General features: G+C 50.5%; 1 protein-coding gene across 4 annotated transcripts in view; it reads right to left on the minus strand.

Annotated features, from left to right (window-relative positions):
• The window catches only part of C2CD2 (C2 calcium dependent domain containing 2), a 63,832-nt gene that overhangs the window by 20,349 nt on the left and 21,542 nt on the right, over nt 1–21,941 (minus strand). For all 4 annotated transcript variants that reach the window (XM_032630139.1, XM_032630136.1, XM_032630138.1 and 1 more), the window contains exons 3-6: nt 12,659–12,778; nt 9,533–9,637; nt 4,201–4,323; nt 980–1,100 (exon numbers count right to left, since the gene is read on the minus strand). In XM_032630139.1, coding sequence (XP_032486030.1) covers nt 980–1,100; nt 4,201–4,323; nt 9,533–9,637; nt 12,659–12,778 — 469 coding nt within the window. The remainder of the gene's footprint in view (nt 1–979; nt 1,101–4,200; nt 4,324–9,532; nt 9,638–12,658; nt 12,779–21,941) is intronic.

The following is a 21,941-nucleotide window of genomic DNA, read 5'->3' on the forward strand; positions in this document are numbered from 1 at the left end:
ATATACTGTGTAATCAATAATCAACGGTAGGGCTTCCCTGGTGGCGCAGTGGTTGAGAGTCCGCCTGCCGATGCAGGGGACGCGGGTGCGCGCCCCGGTCCGGGAAGATCCCACATGCCGCGGAGCGGCTGGGCCCGTGAGCCATGGCCGCTGAGCCTGCGCGTCTGGGGCCTGTGCTCCGCAACGGGAGAGGCCACAGCAGTGAGACGCCCGCGTACCACAAAAAAAAAAAAAAAAAAAAAAAAATTCAACGGTAAAGGACTGGAATATGTTGGCCCTCTACCGCGTACCAGGTGGTGTTCGGTGTTCTACACACATCATCTTACTAACCACCACTGTCACTTTCAAGGAGAGATTCTGACTCAGATGGGGACCTGCTGGCAGAGGTTAGAAATTGGGACCCCAGCCTTGGCGGACTGGGTCCCGGGAGCCCCTCCCGGCTGCTAAGCGGCGTGGCCTCAGGGGGCGAGGTGTGAGTTACCAAAACACCACCCACACCCAGCTTCATTCACAGAGTTTCTAGGTAGTTCAGTGTGTCCCACCTGCGCTTCTGGAACAGGAGGAAACTCCCCACAAATCAATATAAGTAACCCCGATGTTCTCAGACAATACAAAGAACTCATCGCTACTCTTAGCAAAAACCACACCACAGTGGAAAGATGTGTCCAGTCCCAGGCTACTAGGCATCCGGGGTCTCAGCGCTGACTCAGAATCACCGAAAAGGAATCACCCATTCTGCAATGTTTCTGTCTTGTCTCCACAGCAGCCTCTCTGGGCAACACAGGGTTCCCGGTGGGCCCAAAGCCTTCCGGACACCCCAAATCCCCCCAGGTGGCACCCCCCTTCCACAGGAGGAAGCAAAGGCCACGGACAACCCACCAGGCACCTCCTCCCCTCTGCTCACACTGCACGCGGTCACATCCACAGCCAGCCGGGTGCCCTGCCCTCACCTGGGTGCCCCTGCCGCGCCACCACCCACCTGAAGCACCAGGATGGCTCAGCAGCGAGGCTCGAATATTCTTCACCAATAGTTTGAGCTCATGAGCCCTTGGAGGTTTGGGGGGGCAGGATTCCTGAGTAGATGAAGTGCGCTGCAGGTGCTGCAAAAAGGAAGACAAAGAACGGTGAGCCGTGGCAAAGAGGCCGTGGCCGCTGGACACCTGCTACGCGGAAGGAATCTTCAAGAAAACCTCCAGAGGGAGCCTGGCTCCCAGGCCTGCTCTGTCACAACTGGGGAGGGAGGGTACCAGTCACCCACAGCTGCTTCCCCTCCTTGGGAGCCTTGTACATCCCACAGAAAGCAAGCGAGGGAGTTAAGCATTCACCCAGAGAGGACTCCCCTGAATCTCACTGTGGGTGGAGATGGGGCCACGCGTGACCCAGGGAAGGAGCTTGAGACAGAGTGGGGTGCCCTCCCTGGGATGCAGGGGCCCACTGCCCACTAGCACTAAGCGTGACACCAGCCAGGACACTGGCTACTTCCCACCTCCTGGCAGACCTGCCATCCACGTGGGGAGGATCTAAGTGTCATCCAGGTGCCACGCTAGGGACAAAGCAGAGGCAGGTACCCCTTGAGCCTGCTTCATCACCATATCCTCAAATGGGCATCAAGGTGTTTCCCACAGAGAGCCTCCCCAAGATTGTGGGACCTCACCTTCAGACCAGCCTTTCTCAAGCTAGCTTCCACCTCCCACTCATGGCTACGAGTGTTATTTACAAGGGGCTCCTTAGGTACAAACATTTGGGAATCCTGGGAAAGCTTCCCAGAGACATCACAGGCCTCTGCACGGCGAGCGCCTCCCAGGGAGGGATCCTAAGAGCTGATCTGACCTCAGAGTGCTTTTGGGGGGGGAGGGGGGATGCTTACTAACATCTCAAGCGACTGTAGTGTTCTTTAGGTCACCACCTAGAAAACACGATTCTGAGCCAGGGCAGGGCCTTGCCCACTGTGAGCTGCAGGTGCTGGGAGGCCAAGAAGTAATCACAGAAGTCCTCAAGACCCAGGTCCCTGTGCACCGGGGACAGAGCAGCCACATGTCTGGGGCGGAGATGCAATGTTTCCTCAATTGAGTATGTGTGATGGCCAATCTTATGTGTTGACTTGACTGGACCACGGGGTGCCCAGCATGTGGTCAGACGTGATTCTGGGTATGTCTTCGAGGAGGTTTCTGCCTGAGATTTACATTTAGATCAACAGACCGTGGAAAGCAGATTGCCCTCCCCACTGCGGTGGGCCTCGTCCAATCAGGTGAAGGCCTGAATAGAACAAAGGGCTGACTCTCCCTCAGATAAGAGGGAATTCCTCATGCCTGACTGCCTTAGAGCTGGGATATCCATTTTTCCCTGTCTTTGGACTTGAGTGGAAATATCAGCTCTCCTGGGTCCCAGCCTGCTGGCTTCTCCTGCAACTCTTGGGGCTTGTCAGCCTCTGGCATGAGCCAACTCCGTAGAATAAGTCTCCTTATATATATAAATATATATATTTTATACATAAATATGTAATTGGCTCATGCGGTTATGAAGGCTATTTTATACACACACACACACCCATTGGTTCTGTTTCTCTAGAGAACCCTAATATAATATGCATGTTATTTTGATACAGACACTCTACAAATTTATTTAAAAGCATTATTGAATTTATGGTAGTCCTGGTCCCTCTATTTTCTGAATCAGTGTATTCTAAAAATGCAGTACTATTTTGTGACGTTTCTCAAATTTTGACATTAAAAATGTATAGTCGTATTCAAAACAGGCAGCTCTGATTTGAACTAAGCCACCAGGATAGAATTACTGAAAGAGAGAACAGCCAAGCCTCTGCTCTCGCCTCTGGGAAGCCTGGCCTGAGCCCCCATCTCTGGGCCGAGCCCCACCTGGCGGCACAGCCCTGGGAACCCTGCGCGCACACCCGCAAACCCCTCCCTCTGCTCGTCTTACTCAGCTGTTCCTCTGATGCGTCAGGTTTCTCATGTTCTGATAACCCTCAACACCCAGAGCGAACCACAAAGCACTGTGATCCCCTGATATCTGTGCAGTGAATCAAAGAGATTTTGTCTCCACGCTCTACACATTCACAGTGGTGATGCCCTAACAGGAACCAGAGACCGAGAGCCTGCGTCAAAAAATCATATGAAGAGCTATACTTTAGGGACTTCCCTGGCTCTCCAGTGGTTAAGACTTCGCCTTCCAAGGCAGAGGGTGAGGGTTCGATCCCTGGTCAGGGAGCTAAGATCCTACATGCCTCGTGGCCAGACACCCAAAACATAAAACACAGAAGCTATACTGGAATAAATTCAATAAAGACTTAAAAAGACACAAAGTTACACTTTCACACGGACTTCACCCCCCACTATATAATAGCAGTGGATAATCTACCCTGCCACGTAAAAATACTGGAAAGACAGGAGAAACAACCCTAGCGACTGTAAATGTATGTTTTGCACAGTCATCACGAAAAGATCTGCTCATGACTGGGAGAATTAATTGACCTCAAGCCAAGGGTTTTAGATGTGTTGCCAAAAGAGATGTGCGTGACCAAGCCCAGGGAGGCTGTCCTGGGCAAATGCCCTGGACGTGAATTTAGCCAGAGAATTGGCACCTAATTGGGCGGTGGGGAGGGCCCCAGCATGGGGAGGGGGGTCGTCAGCGTGGGAAGGACCCCACAGAGGAGATGGCCTCATGTGTCCGCGCTGCCTGAGGGCGACAGACCCCTGAGAGGCAGTGTGGACGGAGGCTGTCCCCGTCCTGGGCTAGAAGTCTGTGGGTCCAGTGCGCTCACTCTGCCTGCCTCGGGGCAGTCCCCAGGTACCTTAGTTCTGGAAGGGTGCGATCCCAGACAACAGGCTCTGGGGCACAGCGAAAAGTCAAGTTCTGGCTCCTAAAAGGAGAGGATCTGGGCTACTTCGGCTTGGACTCTGCTGAGTGGGCCAGACTCCTCTTCCTTTCCTCCCATGAGGCTTCGGAACCCTGTGCCCTGAACTCAGAGCTTTGCCCCAGACCATGGTCATCACTCACCAGCAAGCAACCGTGCAATCTCGCTCTACCGCGGCGGTTGCGGGGGGGGGGGGGGGGGGGCGGCGGCGGAGGCAAGGTGCAGGGATGTGGGGGGCGACGTGGGAAATGCACACAAATTCTCCAGGCGGGTGGACCACGGTCCTTCAGGGGGTCATGAAGCACCCACAACCCGGTGAACTGGTTTACCTGAACTCCCCTCACATCCGTAGGCTTTGTGCTCAGAACCGCTGATGGGGACGCAGAGCTAACCAGGTGCTTCACAACGTCCTTGAGACTTTCAGAGACTGCGTCTGCCCCAACCGCCGGGTCCTGCCGAAAGAGGAGGGAGTCACCAAGCCAGCTCGCAACCAGCCACGTGTACAAGTGGGCAAGCAAATGCATGGCTCTCCAGATGTCCCTGGGACAAAACAGACTTGGGGTCACCAGGGCTCCAGGAGATCAGACTAGGACAGTGAGACACTCACTCACTCTTATCTTTGCCGATCTAGAAGTCACTCATCCTCCTTGTTTTTTTTTTTTTTTTGCGGTACGCGGGCCTCTCACTGCTGTGGCCTCTCCCGTTGCGGAGCAACAGGCTCCGGACGCGCAGGCTCAGCGGCCATGGCTCACGGGCGCAGCCGCTCTGCGGCACGTGGGATCTTCCCGGACCGGGGCACGAACCCGCGTCCCCCGCATCGGCAGGCGGACTCTCAACCACTGGGGCCACCAGGGAAGCCCCATCCTCCTTGTTTTTAAAAGTTAAAGATAAGACATGTGCAACACAGACATGTGTTAACATTTCTGTGTATATCTTTTCAGTCCTTTCCTGTAAACATACAGGCACACGTTTTTTCTTTCTTGCCTGATGTTTGATTTTTTTTTTTTTTTTTATTAAAAGGTAGTCAAGGGACTTCCCTGGTGGTCCGCTGGTTACAACGTCACCTTCCAATGCAGGGGTTGCGGGTTCAATCCCTGGTCGGGGAGCTAAGATCCCACATGCTTTGCGGCCAAAAACAAAACAAAACAAAACACCAAAACGTAAAAGCAGAAGCAATCATGTAACAAATTCAATAAAGACTTTAAAAATGGCCCACATCAAAAATAAATAAGAAGAAAAAAAAATAAATGGTATTCAAGTAAATGGAAAGGCTCAATAAAAATGAAGACAAGCTTGTAGAAGAATAACACAGCAGGATGACTTGCATCACCAGGTGTCAAGCTCTATAAGGCTACAATAATTAATACCCAACAGAAACGCGCTCATGTGTCCTAGAATGTTCAGAGCACCACTATGCGTAACGACCCCAAACAGGAAACTACCTAAGTATCCATCAATACCTGAACAGATACACAAGTTCTGGTACAGTCACACAATGGAATACCACAGGGCGATGAGCACAAACAATGTACAAGCACACACCAAGACACACGTGAATCTCACAGACATAATGTTAAGTGAACGAAACCAGACACAGAAAAACACATACACAGTACTGCATGATTCCTTTATTTAAAGTACCAAAACAAGCAAAACTAAGCTAATGCCGTTTGTGGGCAGAATCCTAAGATGACCCTCAACGAGTCACGTTCTGCATCGTCCCCTCGCCTTGAGGGCAGGTGGCGCCCGTGTCTTGCTTCCAGCCAACGGAATACGGCAAAGTGATGTGACGGCCAAAGGTTATGTTATATACCACTCCCTCTTAGCAAACCAGAGCAAGAGATTCTCCTAACCTTGAAGAAGTCAGCTTCCATGTGTGAGGGGGCCACATGGCACAGAACCGCAGGGCTTCAAGGAGCTGAGAGCAGCCCCAGCCCACAGCCATCAAGGAACTGAAGACCTCAGTCCTACAACCACAAGGAACCAAGTTTTGCCAACAACCATAGGAGACTGGAAGAGGATCCCGAGCTCTAGGAAGGACAGTCAGCCCAGACCATGATGACAGCCCATGAGACCCCGAGCAGGGGACCCAGTTAAGCCTGGACTGACTGACAGATACTATGCGGTAAACGTGTGTTGTTTCACGCGGCTGGGTTTGAGGTGATTATTAGTTGCAAGCACAGATAAGTCATACATGTTAGAAGTCAGGGGCATGGTTACCCTTTGTAGGGGCTGCAGGTAGTGAGTGGAAGCGGGTGCAGGGGGGTTTTCTGGGGAGCTGACCCTGCTCTGTTTGTGGCGCTGGGCACTCATGAATGGTCAGTGTGTGAAAGCTTCAATCAGCTGCATGCTTACAATACGTGCACTTTTCTGCATATCTTATCTCTCATTTTTTAAGCAAGGAGGATCTATTTTTTAAAATCTCAGTTAAAAGCCTTGTTTAAATATAATAGCTTTCGTTTTGAACTCTTAAGAGCTGGATCTGGCTGGACACTTGCTGAAAGAAAATGTCAAACCCTGCCAGCTCTGCTGCCATCCACGCCATCATTCCGTGGTTTCAGGAGAGCAGCTGCAGTGTGGTGAGTGCCGGTGCTCGGCCACCCTGGCCATGATTCTGGCTCTGCCATTGACGGCTCCAGGGCCCTCTGTGTCCCTCGTCACTTCCGGTGTAAATGTCCCCACTGTGGGGCTCCAACACCCCCCTGCGCAGGGGGATGGACACTGGCAGGACTTGATTTCCACCAGGACCACAGACCTATTGAAAAATCTTCCAACTTGCGGGGCTGGAAGTGATTTCAGAAATTGGTCTGTGGTGTCCCAAGGACAACCAGCTGGCCAGGCCTTGTTACAGCAAACTTAGGCCAAATCGGCCATTTACTGAAAATCTACCCTCTCTGCCAGGAACTCTAAACTACTAATAATCAAAATGGCTCACACTTACGCCACTCTTAGGATGTGTCAGGCTCGATGCTACGCACTTACACATATTAACTAGTTTAATCCCCACAACCACGTTGAAAATCATCATCCCCATTTTACAGATGAGGAAACTGAGGCACAGAGAAATTAATTAGCATGTGTGGGGTCTCGCAGCTCATAAGCGGCAGAGCTGAGAGTTAAGCCCAGGCACTAAGGCTCCAGGGTCTGCACTGAGAACCGCTCCGCCATCATCCTTCTCTTATTGCAATAGGTTCTTGATACCCTGATTTTTAAACTGAGGTGAATCCACATAACATAAATGTAACCATTTTAAGGTATGCATTTCAGTGGTGTTTAGTACATACATACACGGTGTTGTAAAACTATCACCTCTATCTAGTTCCGAAATATTTCCATCACCTCCAAAGTAAACACTTCACTCATTAGCAGTCGCTCCCCAATCCTCCCCAGGACAGCCCCTGCCAGCCACTAATCTGCTTTGCATCTTCATGGATTTGTGCATTCTGGGTATTTCATAGAAATGGGATCATATGACAGGGTCATTTATGTCTGGCTTCTTTTACTGAGCACAATGTTTTCAAGGTTCATTCATAATCTAGCACATATTAGTACTCCCATCTTTTTAACGACTGAATAATAGACCATTTATGGATGTACTGCACTTGGTTTATCTATTTCTATCTCTTTTAACCCGCACATTTCTCCTCACTTGACAGAGGAGGAAACCAAGGGGGAAAGATGGGTTCTGGGGTGCTCAGAGACCATCACATTTTAGATCCACAGAGCAGCTGACTTGGCGACCTTCCTTTATAGCTGTCCCCCTGCCCCCGTGCCATCTCAACCACCAGGGGTCCAAGGGGTTACTAAGCCCACAGGACCCAGCTCCAAGGGGCTACTAAGCCCACAGGACCCAGCTCCAAGGGGCTGTTTAATCCCACAGAATTACTTCATTGGGAAAGTCACGCTTCTCGTTAATATGGGGAGCCCATGGTTGGCAGAGAAACGTACAGGGCCTTGTGGGGAGCAAGGTGTGAAGACTGCGTGCGCACAGTATGCCACTGAGTGGGTGGGAATGGGGGAATAAGGTCCGTTTTTCAAAAGGAAACCTAGGATGGGTAAACGAAAACGAAAGAAACAAGCGAGCAGAGAGCAGGGCATGGATGGGGTGGGGGAGGGGAATGGAGACGGGACTTCTGCACGCAGCAGTTCATGTAATTTTGACTTTTGAAGTATGTTAATATTCTGCACGTTCAAAAACTATGTAAATCAACAGAGATGGGGGACAAAACCTGAAACGGCACCAACAGGAGCAAACGCTGACACCTGCTTACATGAACTCACATCAGGTTGGTAACATAACCACACAGAGGAAAGCACTTAATTTGACTAGCTTTTGAACACAGAACTCAGTACCCCCTCGGCGGGATACACTCTGCTATGAAGACCAGCAGAGCAATCTTGGACTTCGGAAGTTTGATGTCAGAGGTGGCAGGGGAGCCGTTTACGGAACCGTTCTGTGTGTACTGCAGGCCTGAAAAAGCAGTGCCAGGTGGGGGAAAGCAGATGCAAACGTGGGCGGGAAGGAGAAAAAGAAAATAAAGCAGTGACTAGGGAAACACTTAACACGCGAACTTTGTACAACTAAACGGTCAGGCCAACAATTCCACTTCTGACCTATGCAAGGGAAAAGAATTACAATTCAAACTTCTTAGTCTTAAAAACAAACTGCCTACATCTATATCAAGGCTCCAACTTGATTATACTATTTATGGACATGCTCATTGTCCTATTATGGACAAATTAGTAAATTTCGTTACTATTTATGGACAAATTAGTAAATTTCGCACTGATCTTTCCAGCAACTGAAAGTGACAGCACCCTTCCTTCTCCCAAATTCACTTCCTCACACCCCCAGGACCACAGGAAGCAGGGAGATCACCTTCAGACTTGAGACACAGCTATGCAAAAGCTGTGGGGAGAAAGGAGGTGGTGGCCTTGGAAGCCAAGGCTTTGGACTCAGGCTGAGCTGTAGGTGAGTCGAGCGCCCTGACAGTGAAGGAAAGCATCTGAGGGTCAGGTGTGATAGAACGGTGAGGAAAACCTAGGTTCCATCACTGCCATGGTTTTCAACCACTGCACACAAGTGCTTTAAAAAATCCCCAGTCCAGGGGCTTCCCTGGTGGCGCAGTGGTTGGGAGTCCGCCTGCCGATGCAGGGGAACACGGGTTCGTGCCCCGGACCGGGAGGATTCCACGTGCCACGGAGCGGCTGGGCCTGTGAGCCATGGCCGTTGAGCCTGCGCGTCCGGAGCCTGTGCTCCGCAACGGGAGAGGCCACAACGGTGAGAGGCCCTTGTAACGCAAAAAAAAAAAAAAAAAAAAAAAAAATCCCCGGTCCAATTAAACCTGCCTGGGGGACAGGGCAGGCTTCAGGATTTTTAAAAGCCTTGGGGACAGGGCAGGCTTCAGGATTTTTAAAAGCTGCCAGGTGATTGCAGGTGCAGCCCAGGTGAGAGCTGGCATTAAATCCACGGAAGGCCCTCCCCACCTCCCCTACCCCCCACCCCACCCACCAACGCTGCCCCATCACTGCCCTGTGCATTCCCCGGGATCACACATCAGACACGCATTAATCAGAGGCCCCGTCTCCCAGAGCAGGTGGTCATAACGTGCCATGTTTGCACGTCCACGAGGCAGGAATCACAAAAACTCACGGACTGACCTCCCCCGGTGCTTTGGGCTGGATCGTAATGGCCATCTCTGGCGCGCTGATGAAGGACCACTTGATCTGAATGTCTTCTCTCTTCTCCTTCATGTGGAGCTCCAGCTATCAAAGAAAAAAAAAAAATTATTATTGGAGGACTGCTCTCTTCACTGGAGCCTCAAAATGTGTCTGTGTGTTCATTTGTTTTCTTAGAGTGTTATTTACCGCCTCCTTGGCATACTGTGTGCTTTCAGAATGGAAAGGAGGGTCCCAAATCCCCTGACCTCCCTTTCCCCGTTGTGTAGCCCACCCCGCCCTCCCCGGCGCCTTCCTCTGCCTCAGCCTGTCACTTGGAGAGGAACGTCAGGGTCGGGGCTAAAGGCCAGGTGCCATGAAAACCCTGCAGCCTCTTGATGACCAACCCTCTGCCTTGCACCTCTCTTCTGAGAGCATCACCAAGGCATAATGGAGCCGGAGGGACAAAGAGAAGGGAGCCGGACGCCCTGTCCAGCCCCACACGCTGACACAGCCCCCGAGGGTTGTGTACAGAGCCGTCAGCATTCTTATCCTCTCTTGCCGGGGCCACTACACAACCTCCACTTGGACTCTGATCTCTTCCGATGCCCCTTCCGGCCCTACCCATCTGTTGTGGCAGAATAACGCCTGCCCCCGCAAAGATGTCCACACCCCAATCCTTGGAACCTCTGGATATATTACCTCACATGGCAAAAGGGACTCTACGGGCGTGACTGGGGTAAGGACCTTGGGGTGTGGTGACAGCCCTGCATTAACCCAGTGATCCCTGGGGAAGCATAGGAGCCCTTAAAAATGGAAGAGGAAGACAGACGAGCATGCCAGGGAGATGTGACTGGAAGACAGAGAAGGATGCCAGGAACCCAGGAATGAGGTTGCCTCTCGAACCTGGGACCTTGCCCTTAGCTGACAGCCAGCAAGGAATTCGACCCACAGTCCTGCAACCATAAGCAGCGGAATCCTGCTGATGACGGGTGAGCAAGGAAACAGATTCTCCCCCAAGAGCTTCCAGAAAGGAAGGCAGCCCACCAACACCAGGATTTTAGCCTGTGCTGGACATCCGACCTCCAGAATGGTGACATGATAAACGTGGGCTGTTTTCAGCTAAGATATGGTGACTTGTTTCAGCAGCTATAGCACACTAATACGCCATCCTTCCTCCTTCAGCTGGAGGCTCATTCTAAGGCCAAAATCTTGACCCTTCCCACCTCCACGCCTCTGCCCCACCACCCAGGGAAAGGGAAGGAGAGAATGGCTTTAGACTTGTTTGCTCAGTACTCAGTACTCTCCCTCACACTAGCAACTAGCATGAAGTAAGACAAATGATGCTTCCCTTGCCCTATAATTCCGGGTGACTCTCGCAAAAGTGCACTTCAGGGCTTCCCTGGTGGCGCAGTGGTCGGGAGTCCGCCTGCCGACGCAGGGGACACGGGTTCGTGCCCCGGTCCGGGAAGATCCCACATGCCGCGGAGCGGCTGGGCCCGTGAGCCATGGCCGCTGAGCCTGCGCGTCCGGAGCCTGTGCTCCGCAATGGGAGAGGCCCCAGCAGTGAGAGGCCCGCGTACCGCAAAAAAAAAACCAAAAAGTGCACTTTAATTTCATTGCCACAGTCCCTGAGTCGCTCCCACCAGGTCGGGGAGAGGGGTTAGCCGCTCGTCTCTATGCATCTTTTATCTGAAGAACGGCAGAGGACGGGATGCCTCCTGCCATGAGCATTAATAATTCACCAACCTCTAGCAGCTGCCCCTGCTCTGAGAGGTAATCCACAGGCTGCTTTGAAACTGTGGTAAGAGATCAAAGATACAATTGTGTTACCTGTATCTGAGCTGCCGAAAAGGGCACATAAACAGCGTCTCAGAAACTATGTTTCCTCGGTGAATGTTTGTGGTCCTTGCTGGACTCACCCTACCCTGAAACGTGTGTCACATCGGGTACGTGTGTCCCAGACTTTAAAATAATCTTCTAATCACATTGTCCAAAAAACTAAGTGGGGGAGCAGCAGGGCTTTAACATCTGACAAGTCCACGAGGTCAACTCAACCTCTCCGACTCTCGGAAAGGGAATGTTACCAGGGTAGGGCTGGGGAGGCTGGGTTTCAGAGAAAAGCCATTTAGGGAGCCAGAAATTTTTGCTTGCTCTGGCTGTTTAAAACCATGTCTTTTAAGCAAAGCAAACGGAATATAATCTTCCCCTGCGGTTGAGAACCCTGAATGATTTGCGCTCGTCCCCCAAATTAGCAGTCAAGCACAAGGACAGAGGAGAGGGAACGGCTTGAATCAGCAGTGACCCCCGAAGCAGAAATTCACCATTTTTACACACCGGCTAAACAAGAGCTTCAGTGAACTCCTGCTTCTGTGTGTGTGACGTGCACAGCTATCTGATGGTTTAGGCATCCATAAGTTTCACTAATAAGTCTATTATAATTATTACATATGTCTCTATTTATAATTGCTTCATGTATAATTATTAATGTTATATATACAATATTTAACTATATCAATCATAAATGTTATAATTATGTAAGTCTAATATAATTATTATAATCATGTCTATTATCCAAAAAACAATGGTGGTACTCATCCTTTAACATATAAAAATAAGAAGGGGTCTTTGAAAGCTGACTTTTTCAAACACTAAAAGGAGGAATGCCAAGTCCAGCCCCAAGCTGTTTTCCAAGCTGCAGGAGACTTCTGAGGTCTAGTACTTGATCCTGAAATAGAACCACCTGCCTTCTCTCAGATGACATTTTCCTTAATCTAACAGTCGACACACCCTTGATATGCTTCAGCGCCTTGAAAAATACCATATCTCCCGTACTTGATGGTTGGGAAACTCTGAATTCGTTATATATACGTGTACATATGTGTGTGTGTATATATATGTGTCTGTGTATACATCTATGTGTGTATATATGTGTGTGTGTATATACAAACTCCTATCTCACACACACTTTATTTCCTACAGAGACAATATGGAAGGTGCCAGTTCGAAACTTATGAAATGAACAGTAATTAAGGAAAACGGGAGTATGCACGTCTGATTGCACTCCTCTCACCCTGCAGGTTTATGAGAACTGTTTTCCTAGGACTCGCTCAGTCTCCCCAACTTTACCTGTAGATGAAGCGGGGAGAGCCGCACACTGTAGAGCGGGCGCCCCGTGTCCTCGGACGAGGGTAGCCCCACGCTGACCAGGAACTGGATGGTCTCGCCCACCACACGACAAAACACCACCTAGAGGAGGGGCCATAAAACAACGCAACTTTACACAAGAGAGAGGAGAGCTCGCACCTTACCCATCTTCATTTCACTGAACAAAATAATCTGGACTCTATAAATCAGCAAGGACAGGAATTCAGAGTTTCAAATATGGATGAATACCCAGATTCACACCCTTTCTACCATGCAGTCATTTGAAAACTAGAAACAATATTTCAGATCTCTTCTTCCTGGTGGATTCCTGGGAGCTAACTCTGGCTTTGCCCAAATCTAGTTAGGATCTTTCCACTCATAAAGATCTTTTTCTTTAAACATGGTTTCGTTCTATTTCTCCAAGCAGCCGATTTTAAATTGCCCAGACAGTTCCACATTCACATGGAGTGAACGCCATTAGCCACCGTCTCTCACTAAAAATGGGCCTTAAAAAGAAAACTTCTTATGGATGTTACAAGGAAAAAATAAAAAACGTACCCAGAACGCAAGAAATTGTTTCTATTTTAATAAATTTTAACCTATTGTGGTTTTCAAAGATGCAGGGATAATTCAAAGAACGAATGAAATATTAAACAGTTACAAAATGATATAGTATAGCCTTAACAAAAACAGAATTATAAAATGAGCTCAGGGCTTCCCTGGTGGCGCAGTGGTTGAGCGTCCGCCTGCCGATGCAGGGGACGCGGGTTCGTGCCCCGGTCCGGGAGGATCCCGCGTGCCACGGAGCGGCTGGGCCCGTGAGCCATGGCTGCTAGGCCTGCACGTCCGGAGCCTGTGCTCCACAACGGGAGAGGCCACAACAGTGAGAGGCCCGCGTACCCCAAAAAAAAAAAAAAAAAAAAAAAAAGTTGTAAAATGAGCTCATTTAAAGACCTATGAGACAAAATAATTACATCAGGAATAAACCTGACCATATTCCTGACATAAATCGCAAAGCATTTTAGAGGGATGAGTGTGAACGCTGCTACCGCCCAGAGAAGTATGGCGTTTCTGTCACAGAGTCCCCCTACTGGAGCAGACCTTCCAGAACGAGGGGTTGGCCACCCTACTGGCAAAGATGCCAAGCAAGCCCAGTGTGGGATGACCAGAAGGCCAGGTGCCAGGTGTGCAAAGGCAGAGGGAGGAAGGGCAGTGGGAGAGGATGGAGGGGGTCCAGTAGGCAGCCCGTGCATCTGGCCAAAGCCGGGTCGGCAGAGGCTGAGGGTACGGCAGGATGGATCCCACATTCCCCAGGGAACTGCTGACCCCATATTGGACGGTGTCACTTGGGAAGGAAGGAAAAATTCTTTTAATTCTCTGGTGGCTTTAGAACCTAAAATACCAAGTAGGAAGACTGTCAAAACATTTACTTTGTCAGGATAACTGCTATTTCACAAAGTTCAGACTAAAAACATGTCCCCCTGCTGATCCCTGGCTAATCTTCTCCGCTCAGGGCCCACCTGCCCCTCCAACAAGAACCTGACCTGGACCATACCAGGCCCCCCAGCAAGGGGCCCATTTCCAGTGTCCACTATAAATGCTCTTGACAGAGCAGGGTTAGAAAAAGAAAATCTTGCCTTTTCCAAATACTGGCAGAAAACCGCACAACCCTTATTTTCATCCGTTCTTGTCAAGTCCCTCTCAGAGGACTGATTTATGTGGATGAGTTCTACATCTTCATCATGTTATTGCATCTCCAGAGCTCATCAAAGGGTGGCACAAAAAACTGTTTGTATAAGAAATGTCATCTATTCATTTTAAAAATAAACGCTCTATAAACAATCCTTTTAGAAGGAACTTGTTTTTGGTTTTGGCCAAGCCACATGGCATGCGGGATCTTAGTTCCCCGACCAGAGATAGAAGCTGGGCCCCCTGCATTGGGAGCGTGGTGTCTTAACCACTGGACCACCAGGGAAGTCCCAGAAGGAATGTATTTTGATGCCGGATGAGTTATACACACAAGTGACACGACCCTCTGTTCTTTGTCTCACTGCTTAAAATTAAAAACCAGACAGTGACTGGTTGACTTCTTCTTTGGAAACTTCTACACTAAGCGAATTAGAATGTTACCGAGAACACTGACAGCTTCATTAGCGCCCTGACTCAAGAAAGAGTTTGGTTTCCGTTTGTACCCAGTTCTACCAAAAGCTACCCCACTGCTCCATTCCTGATACACAGATAGCCCAAGCACCCGGTTAAAAGCAAATAAACAAATACTCCAACAAAGATTTTAAAAGACTTTAAAACTTCTAGAATGCAAGCCTCCAAAGGTCACAATTACCATTCAAGTCACATGAGGAAAGTAAGTGGAGTCACTAAAAATGGGACATCTAAAGGTCTGAACGCCCTTTCATAGAGACCGCCCTGGAGGGTCTTCCCTGGCCCTATGGCTTTCTGACCCTCTAAATAACACCTGTCATAGAGACCGACCATTTCTTGGCCTCTCTTTAGTATATTCAGCTGGAAAAACTAATTAAATCAACAATCTGATCAGTTTTGACATGACCAAACAAAATGCCACCAGTGTTCCTATGGGTCCAGCTGGAGGGATATGACCATTAGGCCAAATCCGTGTCCAGGGCCAGGCTCTGCCCCTGCCTCTCTGAGAGTAGTAATATCCCATTTGCCAAATGGATGAGAACAAAACAGAAAGCAGGCTTTAAAAATAAGTAATCTTCTTTTAGTGCATTAAAGGTGTCATCCACAACGGGGATTAAATTCTCTTACCCAGGCAAACAGCGGCGAGGCCGTCCGCACCCCCAAGGGGTCCCCTCTTGGAACAGCAGAAGGCAGAGTCACCTGATGCCAGGTCAAGCAGACCCTTCCAGCTAGTGCCAGAGCGTCCAGGGTTGACTTCTACCTACATATGGACGAGCGGGTAGAGACCCCGGTCTTGACCCTAGAGTCTCCCTGCCCCAAACACAGTCGTGTTCATGAGGCTCCCTTCTGAAGTTTACAGGTCAGCTCCTTGGAGCATCCCAATGATACAGGGCTGTTTAAATATGGTTGTCAAACCTTTCATGTGTGGGCCTCCCCCCGAAGCAGTCTGATATCGGTACTGGATTTTTAAAGTTAAACTGAAGCAATATCTAGCTTCTGTGGTGGAGGCCCTGAAGCAGGACTCCACAAAGCCAAGATCTGGACGCACAGAAGCGAGCTCCCTTGAAAGCAGCCAGCCACAAATCCACCTGCTTTATTCTTGAGGTTTTTTTCCCAAAGCAAGCAAAGAAATCCTCGATTACACAAACCATTTCAAAAATCACACAACAGGGGCTTCCCTGGTGGCGCAGTGGTTGAGAGTCCGCCTGCCGATGCAGGGGACGCGGGTTCGTGCCCCGGTCTGGGAAGATCCCACGTGCCGCGGAGCGGCTGGGCCCGTGAGCCATGGCCGCTGAGCCTGCGCGTCTGGAGCCTGTGCTCCGCAACGCCAGAGGCCACAGCAGTGAGAGGCCCGCGTACCGCAAAAAAAAAAAAAAAAAAAAAAAAAAAAAAAAATCACACAACAGAAGGCTGAACCGTGTATTCAGATAAATCTCCTTCCTCCCTCCTCTCTACATACGAGAGGCTTTCATGGGGGGTGGGCTCCACATGGGGAGGGTTTCAAAGGTGCAAGTCTTTAGCCCAAGGAGCAGCTGCACTGACAGGTGAAGGGTCAGGGTCCCTGGTACACCCCCAAGGGTCAAGAGGGGAGGCAGCTGCGGGAAGCATCTTTAGGATGTGAAAGTGGACACATTTCGTTATAATGGCAGGGAGGCCATCAGTCAAGGTTTTTTTATTTCTCTCTAGCCTCCTGACCTTAAACTCAGTCACATACCTATGCAAATCGGTCTTATCTTCAAACTATATTCCTTTGTTTAGACAGGGGCCTAAAGAATTCCAGGCCTAGGTAGTCCCAGGTTTTGCTATTGCTTGCCAACAAGAAAGTCCTCGGATATCTTGTCAATCTCACCACACTTTTCCACTTTCCTTTTCAATTAAGCCTCTTGTATGATTGCCTCAGCTCCTCCTCTGAGAACACTCTAGAGAACTGGAAATAGTTTAATTACTTTTGTCTCCAAAAGAATCAGGAATACAGCTGAGAAAAAGGACCTAAAAGGTTTATGTCACCCAATATATTTCACTTCAATCACGCTATATGACATCGTGTGGGAAAGAACTCCAAAATAAAAATGGAAGTAAAGACCCTTCGCTAACCCTTCAGAGTTCCCAGTCAGATTTCTTCCCCAACTCTGCAACCCAGTCTTGGCCCTGTTAAGTATTCTTTACGATGGCACGAGCCTGATAGAAAATATTCCTTCTACTCTGGAACAGACTCAATTTAAAAAGTAAACTGCGTCAGAGCTGACTGTTCTCAGAACATCTATAAAGTTAACCCTACTTGCCCACTTGTTCACAATACCTGGCTGAAGGTGTATTTCTAGAAGGACTCTCCCGGTGGCCCCAGGTGAAAAATGCTGGAAACAAGATAGCAGCCAACCCCAAGGAATGCTGGGTAGATGCTCTATTTCATCCCCTCGAGGGGTGTGCCTTGGACCACACGGGCTCTGATACCCCACCCCCAACCACACCCTCCATCCCTTCTCTTGTTGGGATACTTTAAAAAGAACAACGAGGCTTTTCAGTAATAGTACACGACCAGAAGGTATTGTTACTACATCACGTGGTTTAATGTGAGCATTCCCTGGCTTAAGAATCCAAGAATGTGCTCTTCTCCTCCATGGACTCTATGCATTAAAAGACATATACAGGACACTTCCTTTAAAATGAAGGCACTTGGTCACACCTCCACCTAATGCCGCTGCTGCTTGATGTGTTCCAACTCACAAACAAAAGCCCAGCTTACCCGAGGGTCCTTTTACCTGGTCTTCACCAGGGGAAGTACCTGAGGGCTGACTCAGCCCAGAATTCCACATGCCTTTATCCAAACAAACAGGTGGCCCTCCCAGAGACACTGCTCCCATTCACATCTCAAAGGGCGGGGCCTCCAATGAGAAATTTTGCACCTGCCCTTGGAAAGACCTGGCTTCAAAACAATTTCACAACCGGTCAGTATTTTAGCATAAATACCAGGCTAATGGGGTACCTGGAATTTCAAGACATGCAAAGTCAAAAAAGAGTCAATCAAATTTCCTATTTGCAACTACAACTTTGCGTGCTCTACCCTTGCAAAGTAAGGGGTCCACCAAGGTCTGGAAAGAGCACAGGGGTGCCCAGAAGCTCCCAGGGTATATTTTAGTATATGAATGTATAACAGCCTTAGGTAGAAAAAACCCATGTGCTCACAATATACAATTCATCCCAGTGACGGCTGTGGGGTTCCCCGACATACACCGTGGAATGAGATTCCGGGGGAAATTCTATGCAATTGCCCAAGGTCTGTTTGTTGCTATGGTTTTACGGAAGCAAGGGTTGGTTAGTGCCTTTCAGTTCCTTTTTTCCCATTTTCACTGTCTCTTTCCTGGTGGGGGTGGGTGGGAGCTTAAGTGAAATGATAATAAAAATGTAAAGAATAATAGTAACAGTGCTGTTTATGGTGGATTGCGGTTGGAGCTGGTTTCTGGAGGCCGACTCGGGTTCAGTTCCAGCCTCTGTTATTCAGCAGCTCTTAGTTCCCTTGCCCGAGTGCCCCAGCCTCTCTTGGCCTCAGTTTCCTCCTCCGTACAATGGGCACAATGCTTCCTTGGGCACAGAAGAGCTGTGGGCACTAATGAGGACAGACACGGCCCTTATTGCCTGACGGCATCAGAGCTACCACGTGGCAGGGGCCCTGCAGGTGCTGCACAGGCCGGGGCCAGGGAGGGATTCATCCTTTACAGACACAAAGCCTGTGGCTCAGTGAGGGCCTCACACCGAGAAGGCCAGCGTCACTGCAGTCCCCCAGCAGCAGGCGACCCCTGCTTTGCCTGGCAAGCCGTCCACTATACATCCCGTTCACAGGGACACTCGCCACGCTTGCTAAGTACATGTGTGGCCTTTGCAGCGAGTGCCTGTCTCCGTACAACACTCCTAACCCTGACTCGCGTTTGGAGGAGCTCCCACGCTGCCCTTGTAGACCTCACGCCTTCACAAAGCTTCCGAACCCACGCATTTGCCCTGGAGGGATTACGGCTGCACCCCAAGAAGGAAGAGCTGCTCTCAGGCCACTTGAAAAATTAAGTTTGCTCCTTCTGGGTCAAACATTCTGGAGCAAACCTCTCCTAGGACATGAGGAAAGAGAACATAGCTTACGCTCTTGTGTAAGAGCGCAATTACAGTCTGGGAGAGAGAAATGTACTGGGGGCGTGCTGAGACTGGAAGGGAGGACACAGAGAGCCCTGGAGAGAAGTTGAAGGGCAATGCTCTCCTCCGCAAGAAGTGCCCCACCGAGAATGCCTCTTGGTACCGAGCCCTCACTGGGTCTGCCACCCGGCTAAGCTGAGCGTGTGTCTGCAGACCATGAGCCCTGGAGACCCAGGGGTGCCTCCAGTCGCCACCTGAAAAGATGCCCGTCCACACGAGCACAGGCGTCCTGCCCTGCACGGGGAGAACTCCTTTAGAAAAACGCCCCTGCCCCAGCACAGCCTGCCTCTTGGGATAAATATCGCGTCTTTGTCCTCAGTTCCTGGCACACAGCTCCCAAAGCCCGAGGAATCTCGAATGTCTTTTGTATACTAAGGAGATGACTGGTGGTTGCAGGGCGGGGTGGGGGGGAGCTAGATAACATCAGGATGGAGACTGGGGGCCAGAAAGACCAATGCGTGGTTAGAGGGTAGCAGCTTTGCCACCTGGACTTCAGGGGAGGGGATGGCAACTAGAGAGGGAACACACCCATGCCTGTGATTTAATCAGCCATGCCTCCGTAATGGAACCTCCAGAAAACCCCTAAACAATGGGGTTCGGAGAGCTTCTGGTCCTGGGAGGGCGGTACACGTGGAGAGTGTGGAAGCTCCCCACCCCTTCTCCCTTCCCTGTCCCAGGCACCTGCCATTTGGCCGCTCCTGAGCCGTGTCCTTTATTAGACACTGATAATAGTAAGTAAAGTGCTTTCCCGAGTTCTGCGAGCTGTTCCAGCAAACGATCAAGCATTTGGAAGGGGTTGTGGGAACCTGCCGCTTTATAGCCAGTTGGTGGGTACAGGTGGCCCAGACTTGGGGTTGGCGTCTAAAGGGAGGGGCAGTCTTGGGCTGAGCCCTTTACCTGTAGGGTCTGTGCTGTGTGGGTAGTTAGTGCCAGAATCGAGTTGAATTGCAGGACACCCTGTTGGCGTCCTGAGAACTGGAGGACTGCTTGTTGCGTGCAAGAAAAATCGCACACATTTGGTGTCAGAAGAGTCACGAGTAAACCGCTCAGAAGCCCCCAATTCAGCCACGGCTGCAGGGTGTGGACTGTGCGTCTCCCACGGGTCCTGCAGGGTGACTCAGATGTTCTAAACTACGCAAGACCCCACTCTCTGTGCAGGACGGGGGGCGGGGGGCTTGCCGCTGAGCCAGGTACTTGCAACGGGAGCTGCTCTGGCACACGGGGGTCTTCGGGGGCTGCAGGAAAAAGTCCGAGCACATGGCAACTGGACGGCAGGGGAGACCCGGTTCTGCTCTGCGAGGGTCGTGCCGGGAGACTCAAGACCAAACCCAAGCTGGGAAGATGCTCACAGAGGGAGACCAGAACCCCATCCTCATCTACTTGATCGAAGACGTGACTAGACACCAGACCCCAGAGTCATCCCTTTCGTTACCTCAAACGTCATCCACATGTCCCTTGTCAGGACTGAGTCAGAAGGATGAGAAACACAGATCCTGACACTCCGGAGGGAGCGTGGAAAGGGGAGGGGGATGTCATTGAATCTCCTGTCTGCATTCCTTGGACACCTCCTGAGTCCTCAGACTCTGCTACGGTTCTTCCCTTCTCAAGAATTACACAGAGCAGAGAGAGCACGTGACGTTGCTGGCCCAGGATTCAACCTAAGTTTGGGACCCACGGCAGGTGTTTAGATCCTAAGAGGAGGAAGACACCGTCATCAGTGTCCTGCCCGACAGGCAGTCCTAGAGCACGAGCTCCTGGGACAACGCCTGTCCTTCGCTTAACGCAGGGGTCCCCAACCCCGGGGCCGGTCTGTGGCCTAACAGGAACCCACAGCAGGAGATGAGCGGTGGGCGAGCGAGTGAAGCTTCATCTGCCGTTCCCCATCGCTCACATTACTGCCTGAACCATCTCCCCTCCACTGCTTCCCACGCCCCATCCGTGGAAAAGCTGTCTTCCACAAAATCGGTCCCTGGTCAAAAAAACACAGGAGTCAAGAACTACGAAGAAACTTGTAAAAGAACACAAGATCGTGTGCACTTTCCCAGTAGTTTACTGGGTAAAAAGCTTCCTAGAAGATAGCGTGGACAGCCGTCCATGGTCCTATCCGGGGGGAGCAGAGGAAGGAAGGCTGAGAGCAGAGAGGAAGGGGGCAGACTTAAAACAAAGCTTACGCACTTCTATATATTGTTTTTAACTTTTTGACGGGTATGCACAATTTCTGTAATGGTATTAAAACAAACGCAGTTTAACTGCCCACTTTCCAAAGGGTGCTTTTCCGGCACTATATATCAAGACCTTTAAAAATAGTCTATTGCCATTTCCAATCTCTGCTCCCTCCCGGCACCTCCAGGCCAGCCCCTGAGATCTGTCCCTCTCTTAACGCTGACAGTGTCAGGAATCAGCAAACAGAAACTGTCCACCACAAAGGGACCTGGGGTCTATTTGTAACAATAGGGCACTCACTGCACAGCGGCACTTCCCCAGCAGGGGCCTTGGGCAGGTGAGGCCAGCAGCGATCTTTCCCTCGGTCCCCCAGCCTTTGAAACAGGCACTGGAGCATCTGCTCGCAAGGCCCCTTCCAGCTGTTATGGGCTGTGCCGGTGGCAGCATCCTGCCTTGTGGCCACCAGTTTCCTCCCAATATCTTCCAGAGACTTCTCCACGCTTGTTGCAGGGGTTATGGAGCTCTGTGACCCCCGTATCGGCCAAGGGTGGGGAAAGAGAGCTTCCCTGCGCTGCCTCGGCAGAGGAAGCTGGGCCAGCCCCTGGGCGACCAATTCTGGAGTCCACGGCGGAGCTGAAGCGTAGGAATGCCACTCCCGCCCTGGAGATACGCCCGTTCTTGTGCCTGAGGACTCAGGAGACAGTCCACGGCAGCTCTGCTGTACTTGAGAAAAAGAGAAAACTACCTAATTATCCATCAGCGG

This window comes from Phocoena sinus, chromosome 4, assembly GCF_008692025.1.
Source record: "Phocoena sinus isolate mPhoSin1 chromosome 4, mPhoSin1.pri, whole genome shotgun sequence".
NCBI lineage: Eukaryota > Metazoa > Chordata > Mammalia > Artiodactyla > Phocoenidae > Phocoena > Phocoena sinus.